Genomic DNA, 14,439 nt, shown 5'->3' with positions numbered 1-14,439 from the left:
ATGCATAGAAAACTGGAGTACTTGGTGACAGTGAGTGGGCCCATGCTTTCAAAGAAAGATGCTGGATGGGTGAGGTAGCAGTGCTAAGCACAGAGCCACAACCCTACTGTGTACTGCAAAGTTGTAGTTTCAAATAGCCTGTAAACGTTGATAAAGTCAGTGTGTCAATCAATTGATTGTTCTCACAGTTTTTAAGGCGTTTTATAACAGACTCCTCACAAATCATGCTGCAAAACAATTCATAGTGACATACAACAAAAAGAATAAATGGACGTATGCTAGAATGTAAGAAAGGCAACATGGCCAAGTGCAAGTTAAACCCTGCAAATGTATAAATCTGTATTTTTTTAACTGGTGATAAATGTGAAATACTCTGTAAAATTAAGACTGGTCATTCACCCATTCCATGTCTTTTTCTGTCAATCTAACTGTGATAAATAAATAAAAATAATAAAGTGGCAACTCCAGAAGTGCTGAGGACTAAACAAGCATTGAAAAGCAGATTGAGTGTAACAGCTTCCATCAACGGCCTGTCATATCTTGAAGCTACAGTGTGTGAATTTCCCAAACACATGTTATGGAGTAAAGTGGGGTCACCAAATGATTCTGTGCCAGTGATGCCAGTAGATACACGGTTGTACCCATTAAAATAACAATTAAAACAACATTAAAGGGGCAATGAAACAAATGACACACTCATTTGAGTCACACTCTCAAGTCTGTTCAGAAGCTGCCACAGGACAGGCTTCATCCGATGCCCCATTCATATGTCCCACTAGGAGAATGTACAAAGGGGCTTACTTCAGGTATTTCATTTGTTGTATCCATCATTCAACAAGGACAGGTAATTTAAACTTAGTGAACGTTTTGTTGTATATCATATATATTATACTGTTTCATGGAGAGTCAGGTATGTTATTGTGAGTAAACATAAGGACTGTTCATAGTGTCATAGAATCTACAGAATTACTATTGGGAGTCTATTGTAGAAAATAACAAGTAGATTGGTTCACCTTTTTTTAAATTGGGATCACTATGTAAAAAAATAATGCATAATTCTTCTTTAGTAAAAAAATTAACTAATGGTGTGTTTTCCATTCCGTACAATTATTTCTTGTACAACAAAAAATTGTCCCAGCCAATGTCGACGCTTATGTTAGCCGTGTGTGCCATGCCATATTCTACATTCCTGCTGTGTCTCATTGTCTTTATTGCTTGTGTCGTAATCTCTTTAATCATTTTGTAAAGTGCCTCGTGACTCTTTTCACTTTGAAAGGTGTCATAGAAAACAAAGATTGATTGACTGGTTGATTGATAATGCAATTTAATTTATCTCAAAGTGTCACTCATACACTCCATTCCCAGAACTGCTGCAGCCATCTTTACCCGTAAGGTTATTCTAAGTCTAGCTCTGTCACTTTTGAATCTCGGTGTCACCTGAAAGAGACACTACCTTTTTCTTGTTTTTGTAATATACAAACTTTGAGCCTGGCATCTTTTAATATGATTTATAGACAACTTCAGACTTCAGCCCAGTGCCCTCATTTACACAAGCCTCATTTTTGTAAGTCATCCAAAGTATTGTCAAAAACACAGCATCAGCCCCACACACAGATGAAAGCTCCTCTGAGGCATGGCTGGAAGCTTGATCTTCACTTGACTTTGCCTTTTAAACCAGCGAGAAGGCTACATTTTCTTTGGCTTCTCCTTTTTTAGATGTGTTACATCCCAGCTCTAATGTAGTCATGCCAGAAGATTTGTAGGTAGACTACAAGTGTGATAAGCCAGAGCCACAGCCTTGAATGGCACAAGGGCACAAAGTGGCATTCGGAGTTGACAGTCTGCCAGGCCACCACCTTGAACTGACAGATGAAGCAGGCAGACTGTAGAACTGCTTATAGGACTTTATAAAAGTTTGATGCAGATTTACAGCTCTAACTGTTTTTATGTCCCCAGGCCTAGCTAGAGTTTGATTACATAGATGGCTGCCCCTCACTTGTCGGCCCCTTTGTGGAAAACAGATTTAACTTTGTACCTTTTTTTTTTTTTTTTTTTTTTACTTCCCATGCAACTCGAAGAGGCCTTGGCATTATATAAATGCAATTGTGATCACCCAAAATATTAATGGCCAAAGCCTTTAGAAAAACATTCTAGACTTAAAAATAAACTTTAATAAGTTCATTATTGAATTAAATTAAACAAAGGAGTGAATTGAGAAGAATAAAACGGTTTTCAATACTGAAAATATAAATAAAGAACTACATTCATCAATGAATAACCAGACACGATAATAAACAGAAACAAATTTGAAATACTGTAAACTACTTAACGGAGAAACAAGTAAGAAAATGGTGTAACATTCAGGTGTATTCATAGATGTGGTTAGCTGGTTTGAAATTTTATTTTAAAATTGTGCAGTCACTTCATCAAAGAGTTTGTTATCACAAATGTATTTATGCAACAGTGAGTCATATTCAAAAATAACAGTAATAAAAGTGATATTTAATATTATTTTATAATATCATGTGAAATTGCTTTCATAGACAGCAGAGTCCAACTCAAGGGATGAGAAGATGAGACTCACGTGCTGTTGTTAGTTGATAGATGTGGAAGGTCTGTAAGTAATTTCTTAGACCTAGTGGATATTTAAAATCTGTGCTGAAATCTCAAGCTACAATTGTTAACTCTTTCCAAATGTGATAGTTGGCACATCATTGTGGTGCTTTGCTAATAAACTACAAGGTTAGAGAAAATATCGAATCATTATATTCTTTAGATAATGTAGCCAAGAGGATGTATTCAGTGTAATGGAAATGTTGAGTACATGTTTAGTCAGTGAGCCCTCTTTCATACGTTTCTACATGAGTTAGGTTACTTTTATCTTTTACCTACCTTTATGGACTTGAACAAGATATAACCCACTTCGGTTTCAAGATGCAGGGGGTGAGCTGTGGTGACTGAGGCTCACACAAGATTCCGTACAGCCACAGATATGAGGCAGAAGCAGACTGTTAACATAAACCAAGACTTACTGCTGCATTGTGGTATATTAAAGGATGGTAGTTATTCTGTAAGGTGATGAATAAATAAACAACGTCATTAATATTATATTGAATAAATAAAAGAATATCATTATTAGTGAATTAAATAAATAATTACACATCTAAGATTGTTTATGTCATTTTCTAACCTGCTTAACCTGGGCAAGTGTCACAGGAGGGTGGTGGGAGCTGGAGCCTATGCCAGCCAGCATAGGTAGGAACAGACCCTGGACACACACACACATACACCCACACACTAGACACCAGGGCCTATTTAGCATCACCAGTTCACCTAACCTGCATGTCTTTGGACAGTGGGAGGAAACAGACACAGGGAGAACATGCAGACTTCACGCAGGGAGGACCAGGGGTGTGAACTCAGGTTTCCTTACCATCAAGCAGCAGCAAGACCACTGTGCCTCTGTGCCACCCACATAACATTGTAACTTTCTTATTCTTATATGGTAATACTCAGTCATCTAACCCCACCTACATCTGACCCTCCTCCTACCATGTCCTGCAGCAAGGTGTATTTGCTTCAGCACATGACTGTAGGTATTTCACTGTCTTATTAAATGTGTAAAAGGAAAAAATTCTAAAAGACTAGGGGGCTTTGCCCCTTGCTTGCTTCGCTCGCCCAGCACAGCGCTTCAAACATTTAAAAGCCTGTACAGCAGCTGTCCTCCTTGTCTCACGGGATGTTAAAGATGTCTCCGAGAAAATCACATCTCGACCCAAGATTTTTTTACATAATAGAGAGATATACAAGTTGAGGTAAAATTGAAACAGTAAACTACTTTGTAGGTAAAGTCGCACGGAATGTTTCATTGTTTAAATACAGGTGAATTCACAAATTTCACCAAAGGTTTTCAGTGGAAGGTTTTGAAATTTCAAAAATGTGTACAGTGCATTGTATTTGACATATCTCTACAAAAGTTGGACTGTCCAGACACATTTTATTGAAGAATAAGTCTTGCAAATTTCATCAAAATCTGTGTACTGAGAGCTGAGTTGTTTCATGCGGACAGACAGTCATGGCTATCACAACCAGAAAAGAATCATAAAGGAGAAGACTAGTAAGACAGAGAAATGAAGCACAAAAAGGGTAAAAATAAGGAAACAGTTACTTAACACTATTATTATTTATTTAGCGAAAGGCTTTATCCAAGGGGACTTACAAAGCAAGTTATATTACATATAGAAATGATTAAAAGGTGCAAGCACCAATGGTAGAAGAGAACAAGATAAAAAAAGGAACAAGAGGGAGTAGTCCACGATATAATTATGACTAATGTACATAAACTACAAAATGAGGTGCAAGTCTCAAAGCCTTCAATGAATATTTTGGATTTGAATTAGACAAAAATACCACTAGACCAAAACACAGCAGTAACTGATAGTGGCCAGTTGGGTGTCTTAAATAGAGCATGCAGGTAACTGCGGCACTAATGACTGCAGCACCAGAGAGTGTAATTCAATAAGAGGCCCCACACCTACAAACAAGAACCACAATGAAATATAACATATGATGAACAATTAAAATTGTAAAGAAAACACAGTGTAGGCAAGAAAGTGGAATGCAAAAGAAAATATAATCAGGAGCAGAGCAAAGCAATCATCCATTAAGATGTGGATTTTGGTGATGATATACAGTAACATTCATTAGCATCTATCATCTAACTTAATGCAATTCAAGGTCTTGGGAGCTGAGATGGGGCTACCCAGCAGCACTGAGCTCAAGGCAGGAACCAACTCTGAATGAGGCACCAGTCAACTGCAGCACACACTCACACAGACACACATTAACTCATACAAAGCCATTTTAGAGTCACCCGTTAGCCTAACATGCACATGTTTGGAATGTTTGGGGAAAAGGGCGTCCCAGAAGGAAAAAAAAATATTTAGAAATGGAGGGCTTGTCAGCTTGACACCTGATCATCGTGCTGATGTTAGCCATCCATTTTACTGAAATCAGTGGGTGAAGGGTTTAAATCTATAAAACTGCTCCCTTGCAACTTGACCCACACTATGGCAACCATGTCAAAGACTTCCCCTATGCTTTTGCTAGAGATAAATAATCACTGCCACTGGTAGACTGTCAAACATGATGTAATATAGTTATCTTCATAACAAAGACGTGCACATTTGGTGAACTGATGAGCTGAAGCTAACCCACTGTGAGTAAACATGGCTGTAATGGACTAGTGGCCTGTCCAGGGTTGTACCTACCTTATGTTAGGCTTTCCATGATATCAGTAAAAGGGTGGATTACAGAATAAAGTGTTTCATTCAGACAGAGAAAATAGACAGAACATGTCTGTCTGTCCATCTGCATGTAACATCTTGTTCCCCAGTTCGCCAATTTTGTTGAAATGTGGCACACTTACTCTTTAAAGAAATGCATGTGTGTCAATTCTCATTAAGATATCTCAAACAAATCACTGTACAAAGGTTTGAAATTTCAAAACCTCTCATTGAAAAGCATTGGTGAATCTATGAACTCTTCTGTCTTAAATCAGAGGTAGCTTCTCTGCAAGTTCAACTACAAATTACTTTACTGTTTCTATTTAACCTTGCCAGCAGTTATACCAACTTTGATATTTGTCATATTTTCCTCTTTTTCACCTCTGATAGCCGCTGCTGACGGCAAACAGATCCCAATACATCCTTTGTTGGGAAGTCCAGCTGGTTGTGCACTGCAGGTTGTTTTTACTTTATGAATTCTTCTCAGTGGCTTCACCACAAGCAGAAGAGAACACAATGCATCAGCATTTCACATTTCCTAATGTTTTAAGTCATAACAAGTCAGTTAAACAATCTTCCTAACCGTTAAAATAGAAAAGGCAAGCAAGGAAAACAAAATGGATATGAATACATTTACGTGTTAGCCGTTATGCACAAAGTGAATAAACATTTACTCAGTGTAAAAGACAGGGGACACCACAGAGCCCCAAAATCTCAGACACCCCACACTGAAGATTCCCTTGTGCAAAATAAAGGTTTTTATTGCACAAAATACCTGACCAATTCCACAATCTTTCACTAAACTACTCCTCATTTTCCTCCTCCAGGTGAGCTTTGCCTTCTGCCTCCCAACGCTGACTTCCCAGAGGAGGCTGGATGGCTTGCTTTGATGTCAGACCCAGGAGTATTGCCAGTATTGGGGTATAGCCTGATGGAAGCACTTCCAGGTCAGACGGAAGTCTCCTGGAGCAGGGAGTCCCTCTGCCTGCAGCACCCTCTAGCAGCACCCAAGGACCCCAACAGGGTTGTCCTTCAAGACTATATTACATAAATTACTCCCATAAATCCCCGCAGGTGTCCATACTGTGTCCACACCAGCGGAGCACTGCCATATATTATACTGGGGTGGTTGTCCTGAATGTACCAACACCACCTCCTCATCCAATAACTTATCCCTTTGTAAGGAATGTTACTTTGGTTCCATCCCGACCGGGTTATGCCTCCTACCATACTGTCCTTCCATTAAGGTGTCCTGGCTGAGAAAGGATCCAGCACAGTACTCACATCAGTATTAAGCTGGCACTAAACCAACCTCACAGCTCTATTATCTGCAGTTTAAAATGATTCACTCTTTCATTGACACTATAATTATCTCGGGTGACCTGACCAGATGTCTTGGTCACAGCGACAATCCTGATTTTTAGGTTATGCATCCTGATAAACTGAAGAATATCAAAATGCCACGGTTTTGTATTTAAATTTTTTTATGCCATAAGCACTGCTTTTCAAAAACAAACATTGTCACAATATATTTAGAACAGTGTGCATAAAACTCCAAAAGGAAACCCCGCTTGAGTATCGCCATTTATTTGTTTCTCCTCCAAGCACTGTGTGAAATCCTGTGTTTATTTGTGAAAGTGTTTTTTTTCCATGTCCTAATCCCTCTCTGATGATAATGGGATAAAGTAGGCATTAAACAAATGAAAATGAGATTTGTGCGCAGGCATACATGCTACACAAGTATTCCAGTTTGGGACTTTGAAAATTCAGTCTCCCTATAATATACCATCAGAGTGCCACATTCACCTGATATCCGCAATGGTCACTCGCTGCAATAAAGTTTGCCTTTTGCTTGTCATAACTATACAACTTTGCAAATCCCATTTCATGAAAACTACTACCACCATGTGTGTGTGTGTGTGTGTGTGTGAGAGTGGTCGCTGTGATGAACTAGAATCCTGTCCAGGCCTGTTTTCAGCCTTTTGCCCAGCCCTGGTGGCATAGCCTCTGGCCCACAAAACCCTGAAATGGGCTGAGAAGGTTTTGTAACCTACCTACTGAACTCAGTCCACTGAGGGCACAATACACCCGAATGTTACGCCACGCATACATTTTATGACTTATTTATTTACTTCAATTGGAGATGTGCCACAATTCAAAGATAAGCAGGTGCCCCCATCTTTGTGACACATTACTGCAAAGATGCACACAAAACAGTTTTGAAAGGCACACTGAATTACTTTGTTTAAAAATGTTTTATTGGCAATTATTATGAATTATCTTTTGTAAGAAATTGTGCTTGTTGTAGTATATTCTGCTGTTAAGTGATGTCACTACTTTATACATTCTCAATCAAAAAAATAACTCTGTAAGTGCTTAAACTATCGTCCCCCTATCTTAGCCAACCTGGGCTTACAGTGCCCTCTTGCGTTTGTATTACAATTAAATTCTTATGAAGACCTGTGAGCTGGAGGTAAAGTGAACATGACATTAGCAGGAGCTCACTGGAGCAGGACTGTACCTCATATCATTAACCACTGAATACTGGAATCCACCGCAGCCTCACTTAAATGTTATCAACAATTTGACTGTGCTGCCCTCTCCTGGCCACTTGCAGGAAGTTCAGTAACTGGTCTTCACATCCTCTCAAACAGTTGTCTGAAGTGTTTCTGGCTTTTTAACACACCATGCATCAAGTACAAGAAGATGTGTGTTAGCTGATCAAAACAACTGACACTTAGAAATTATTTTTCAACTAGTTGTTTGGCATTTGGGCTTTTTCAATTCTTTGTATACTTCTAAGCTCCATGTGTGTTTAAATATTACTACTGTCTTAGGTTAATTCCATCACCCTTACTTGAAACAACTCTTTTTGTATTATTTGTTCAGATGCTAAGACTTTTTTTCTCATCTGCTCAGTTTTTAATTCCAGTAGGTTTACATGGCCCGCTTCATAGGCTAGGAATGGGCGGAGGAAAGATTCATAGATGACAAGGTGATATTGTCTTTCTGATACATTACCTACACAAAGCACGACAGGATAATTACAGTAAACTATGTTAAGCACTTTAAGAATAAGGACCTGTTCAGCATACTGCAAGTTTGTGATATTTATGGCTCAGGTTTGTAGATAATTTACACTTTTACATGTTACATTCTCCTTGTTCTGCATGCGGTTTGACCTCATGGTTAAGACACAGACACACAATGCTGACTTGCTGGATCATCCTAAGGAAATCACTTAACCTACTGGTACTCCAACTGTAGAAAATAGAGATAAAGCAACTGTAACATTAATCTGTACTTGTAAAGCACCTTGAGGTGGTGTTCAGTATAGAAAGGACCGTTACTCCATCCATTATCAAATCCACTTAATTTAGTTCAGCATCAAAGACCAGCAGCATCGAGCAGCAACCAATCCTGAAAGGGGGTGCCATTCATTGTAGGGTACAGCCTTTTACATCCACCCTGGTTTAATGCAGGTCTATGTTGACTTTTTACTTTATATAACCTGAGCCTCTTTGGGATGTAGAAGAGGAACTGGGGTACCTTGAGAAAACCCCACACAGACATGGGGAGAAGGTGCAAATTCCACACAGACAGATAAATAAATAGCTGGTTGTGGGATTTGAACTGTATTCCTGAAGGTACTCAACACTGCACCAGTTTAGCTGTAGAAAGAAGCTATATAAAGAAAAGATATTTGTTATAATAACTTGTTTAGGTAAATGATGTCAACATTTAATTTTTTCAGGCTGGAAATTTTCAAAATGTAGTCAATAAAAAATTATTTTCCTAAAATTGAGCATTATTTGAGTGTTCAGGTTTTAGATAGATAGATAGATAGATAGATAGATAGATAGATAGATAGATAGATAGATAGATAGATAGATAGATAGATGTACATCCAGTTAATCTTGCCTGCTGTGAATTGTTTTTCTCCTCATTCTATAGAACTACTGCTGTGTGTACAGTGCCCTCTTGTGGCCATATTACATAAAAGCGACCCATTATAGTTAATTAAACCATCAACACGCTCCTCAGGTTTTAATCTTCAAGATAAAGTCATTTGATTGTAACAAGAATTGAATCTAGACCAATGCAATGTTACTTATGTCACTTTTTAATTCTTTTAATTATTAAAAAGTGAAAGCCTTCTGGGTCTTTATTAATACTGTATTACTAACCCAACTCTTCTATATGAATGCCTTTATCACATGAGTTTTGTAGTGTGACTAAACTAACTAACTACAAATAGCAATGACTTCAAATTCTTCTCATTATTTGACATAACACCATTACCTCTGCTTGGTTCAGTTAAGGTTCACGATGGTCCAGAACCTAACCTGACAGCATTTCAATACAAGACAGGAACCAACCCAGGGAAGATGGCAAGTTCATTGGCAGGTCCATTCATGCACACACCCTTACTCAGACTTTTGAAGGACAAATGAACCCAATATGCAGATCTTTTGGATTGTGTTAAGTATCATAGTTCTCTTGCGGTACCAATTTATTTTGCACGAATCTGAGAGAGCAGCGGTGGGCCGAGGGGTGGGGAGCGGGGCTTAACCAGTACGTCACTGGGAATGTGGGTGGAAGATCCCTGCAGAGACTGAGAGAATGTGCAGACTGCACAAGAGAAGCATGCATACATAGGATTCAACCCCAGGATACAGTGCTACATCCTGCATTGTCGTGCCAGGGTTGGTCTTGTTTATTTCAGAAACATCAATTCTACATTATGATTTTTAAAGTGTACTGTATCACTGAAATGTCTTTGAGCAGATCAGTTAAATCATAGTGATACGTGCTTTACAGTCAGCTTCATTATTTAAGTACAGTCATGCACCAATTTACAGCTGACTGAGTTGAGGCGATTTGTACTTATGGCTGAGGTCCTTTGGAAAACAATAGGGTAATAATGTTCTAGAAATTGCCAAAACCAGCTGCAGTAGTAAATCTCTTACTATTATTATTACTATTTCACAGGGTCTCGTATGCTTTCTGACTCTTGAAAGGCCCTTTAAGTTTTTTTTTTGATTGGTGCTACTCCACGTGGCTAACTCTTATGTATTCATCCTCCATCACCTTCCTTACACCAGTGTTTCTCGAACTTTATTGTTCTGTACCTCAGTTCTACTATTTTAATTTCATTGATGACCCACTAGCAGCAATTGCAAACCGCCCCCTTTGTGAAATGAGTGTGATTGGCAGGTCCCCCTTGGTGAAACAACTCACTTAGGAACAAGGAACCGACCCACCATGACCGACTCGAGAACCAATGCCTTGCAACCCATTTGGTATCCAGTGGTTAAGAAAAAGCTGCCTTACAAGGTTCCAGAGTAAGAAGGCCAAGCCTTGAAGATTGGTTTGTGCTATTCCGCACCAGCAGTTAAAGTACTGCATGTGTGCCAGTGACCCACACAGACTGAATTGCAATGACCCATACACTTTGTGTCCGACATATGGCCAATTTAACATATGTCCAAATGGCAAGTCCTAGAAGGAACTGTAAGTAGACGCATTACTCTGTTTTGGATACCAGTTTGTGAGCAGGTACAACTGTGCACACATTCACCAATTCAGGATCGGCATGCCTTTCATTTGTGGGGGCAAAATTCAAAAGAGCACAGGGAGAGTTTGCATACACCATAAAGAAGCCACCACAGTGAGCACCTGAAATGGAGTCCAAGCATTAGAAGGTCGCAGTGAGATAGGAATCCGCATTGGATGGAGCTCCTGGCCAAGTAGCTCGCTTATGTTCTGCTTCCAGGCTTCCTCTAGTCTGCTATAAGATGGAGAAGCTTGTGATATCATGCCACTGCTTTTCTCTGAAGAACAGCAAAAAGTAAAAGTGTGATTATTTGCTCCCTGATCATTTTCTTTTGTTCTTTTCCACTTTTGCCAGACTGGAATCTCCAACTCGATCTCTCAGCATGGATGCACCAAAAGGTGTTCATATTAAAGCGCAGGCAGGAAACATTGAGGCTACATCTCAGATGAATATTATGCTCCACACTAGCGATGGAATGGTAAGACAGCATTTCTTGTTCTTTTGTAATGTACTTCATCCTGTTACACTCTTATGGCGTCCAACACTGCCAATAGTTACCACATGATAACAAATTACAGCTACAATCACAGCAGATACACAGAAGTCCGGGATTAAGCATGGAAATTTTAAAACTGGTCTATCCAAATACAATACAGTGCCTGGATTGAAAAACATGGGTTCAATTAGATTTTTCTAGTGCTTTCTTCACTTAGCACAGGTGAAGAGCACTTTAGATACTTTCAGCTATATTGCACTAACAGTAAATTGTTAACACTAGAATTACCAAAGCCTATGAAAAAATTTGTAATCCCGGCCCACCTTAAATCCCTTCGCACCTCTCTTTCAGTTTCTTTTGTGTTGTAAATGCGTCGATTAACACAAACAGCAAGCAAGCAGGTCGGGCGTCATCCTGCCAGTCAGTCTGCTCCACACGTGTCCTTCAAAGAAAAAAAGCAGGGCTTGCAGAGCTTGCCAACGTATTGTGCAAAGTCCTGTTTGTGATTATGATTATGACTTTAGGTGCAGGTGGAAGCTCCTGTTGCACTCTATGCAACTATTAATAAGTACTATTTTCCTAATAAAGTACATGTGCAATGCTACTCCTTATTCAGGAAAAGATCCCAGTCTTCCCACAGTAGAAAGACTTTCCAAGACTAAGGTCATAAAGCCTATTAAACCGTTTCTGGACAAAGGCAGAACCATAACAACAGGAGCTTCCACCTGCAGCTAACGTCACTTCAGTACACATGTAATTTGTGAGCATGCCCGTGTCGATCAAATACAGGAAGCTCTGCAATCTACTTGTGACTTTACGCTGTAGGAAGATAAGTAAATAAATCAAGGTAAATAACATTCGATCTGGCTTTTATATAAGTAACATATAAATGATTTTTATGTAAATACCATCACAAAATATAATCACAAATAGGACTTTGCACAATACCTTGGCAAGCTCTGTAAGCCATGCTGTTTCGTTGAAGGACAGGTGTGGGGCAGACTGCCTGGCAGGATGATGCCGGACCTCTTCCTGCATCTAAATGGTGCCATCTTTCTCCTTTATGCCTGGTGCAGCTGCGTTGTTCTCATATGTGAGTGAACATTTCTTGCAGGGAGTGCTTCTGCTCTCTTTCTCTGATGTAGAACCCTCGTCCTCATCTGAGTTCACCTCTGTTATACCACATCTTTATTTGAAAACAGCAGTGTCAGATCAGGGGAAGCGTGAACGTGGCTGAGAGAATAAAACTGAATTAAAAAAAAAAAAAGCTAACTTTTACAAGTACCATAAATTTACACTGGCAATTACAGACTCAAATCAAATGTATGTTTTGATTCTATAATAGTAAGAATAAGAGCAGCTCACTACTCAAAACAGAGGCGTCTAGGATTGAATCGCGAACATCTTGATTATGAGTCAGTAGTTTTTACTGTTACACCACCAAAGCGGTCGTATTAAGGACATGTCAATGTCACACCCTAACGCAAGTTCCTTTTCTGCAGTTATATTCTTGAATAAAAGCGCACTTGTCATACTTGTACCTTTTGTAAAAGTGTACATTGGATATTTGGACTTCAGGTTTCACACATTATACATTTCATGTCTACATTTTGTCAATTATTACTAAAACATGAAAAACGTTTCTGTTTTAACAATGTGTTTACATAGATTATTGTAGACACGGAACACACATGAAATGTATGTATTCCATATGACAATATATTATTTACCCTCTACAACACCAGCACTTCACTCCACGATAAACACTGAGCACTGAGAACCATCTTTGTGAATTGAACTGCGGCGGTGGGCGGGGAGATGGGATAGCAGGCTGCTTGCGTCGATCGACGCATTTACAACACAAAAGACGCTGAAGGAGAGGTGCGAAGGGATTTAAGGTGGACTGGGATTACAAGTATTTTTGCAAGCTTTGGTAATTCTAGCATTAAACCACACAACATTTATGCACTTAATCATGTTAAACATATGTTGAAACAGAATTACTCAGAATTACCTATTATAAACAAATCATGACAATCTAAATCAAATAACATTACAACTGAGATATAGCCTGATGACAAAATGGGAGATGAAAACAAAAATTCCACTCATTCCTGGAGGAAATAAACCTTTGGGGGAGATTCATGTCACAGTCCTGATAAGTTAGACCAACAGCTGTCCTCCCCACCCAAGCATTTTACAAGATCACAGACTCACGCTGAATAGTCGAATGACTGCCTTGTGCTGTTTGCTACCTCATTTATTTTCTGAAAGCTTCTCTTATTAATGTTTCTGTCAAACTGAACGCCTTTTACCTTTCTTTCCACAGTTAGTACTGGATTCTGAAACTGTGCGCTTGCCCAACTTACCTCATGGGACAAGGGGAGTACCTGGAAATTCTAATGGACTTTATGAAGTGTGTGTTTGCCCAGATGGGAAACTGTATCTGTCAACTGCAGGAGTGAGCTCCACGTGCCATGAATACAGCAGGATCTGCCAGTAAATCAGCCTGCAGAAAGTCCAAACAAGTCTAAATTCCCATGATTAGAAGAATTTGTTTTTTCAGCAGAAATTTTAAAAAGCAACATTTCAAAAGTTTTAAGGATAAACTGTTCAAGAAAAAAATAATTTCCTTCATTTAGAAGATTTTAATCATGAACTTGAACTGGATCGTAAGATAAACTGAAGAGCACAATAATGCAGCTTTTCTGAAGAACTGCAAACTTAAAAGCAACTTTGTCTGTATTTGTACAATAGAAATTAAAAAAACACAACTTTCATTTTAATTAAACAATATTCTGAATTACTGAATCTTATCCCTGAGCATTTGCTTTCCTTATTTAACAACCATGCAGATTTGGTCAGCTTTACTGTTTAATACTGATAGCCAGAAGAAAGTGAACAGAGACAGTTTTGCTAGCATTCCCATTTTTCACCCACCTGAGAAATTCTCGTGAGGGCCTCAACGTTTCAATTAATTCCAAGTCACCAGATGCTGCCACATCACTGCTGAGTAACTTTAAAATACACTCAGATTCCTCTTGTGAGCCACAGGAAAAATCAGGACAGCTTATCTATGATCCAACAGAAAACAGCTTATG

At 39.0% G+C, this 14,439-nt stretch overlaps 1 protein-coding gene across 3 annotated transcripts in view; it reads left to right on the top strand.

The window, feature by feature from the left end:
- sgcg (sarcoglycan, gamma) overlaps positions 1-14,154 on the top strand; it is a 448,908-nt gene extending 434,754 nt beyond the window's left edge. For all 3 annotated transcript variants that reach the window (XM_051927319.1, XM_051927318.1, XM_028799520.2), the window contains exons 7-8: positions 11,197-11,320; positions 13,668-14,154. In XM_051927319.1, coding sequence (XP_051783279.1) covers positions 11,197-11,320; positions 13,668-13,841 — 298 coding nt within the window. In that variant the 3' untranslated portion in view covers positions 13,842-14,154. The remainder of the gene's footprint in view (positions 1-11,196; positions 11,321-13,667) is intronic.
- The last annotated feature ends 285 nt before the right edge of the window (positions 14,155-14,439 follow it).

This window comes from Erpetoichthys calabaricus, chromosome 4, assembly GCF_900747795.2.
Source record: "Erpetoichthys calabaricus chromosome 4, fErpCal1.3, whole genome shotgun sequence".
Lineage (NCBI taxonomy): Eukaryota > Metazoa > Chordata > Cladistia > Polypteriformes > Polypteridae > Erpetoichthys > Erpetoichthys calabaricus.
The sequence above is the reverse complement of the archived record's forward strand: the minus strand, read 5'-3'. Positions and strand labels throughout refer to the sequence as shown.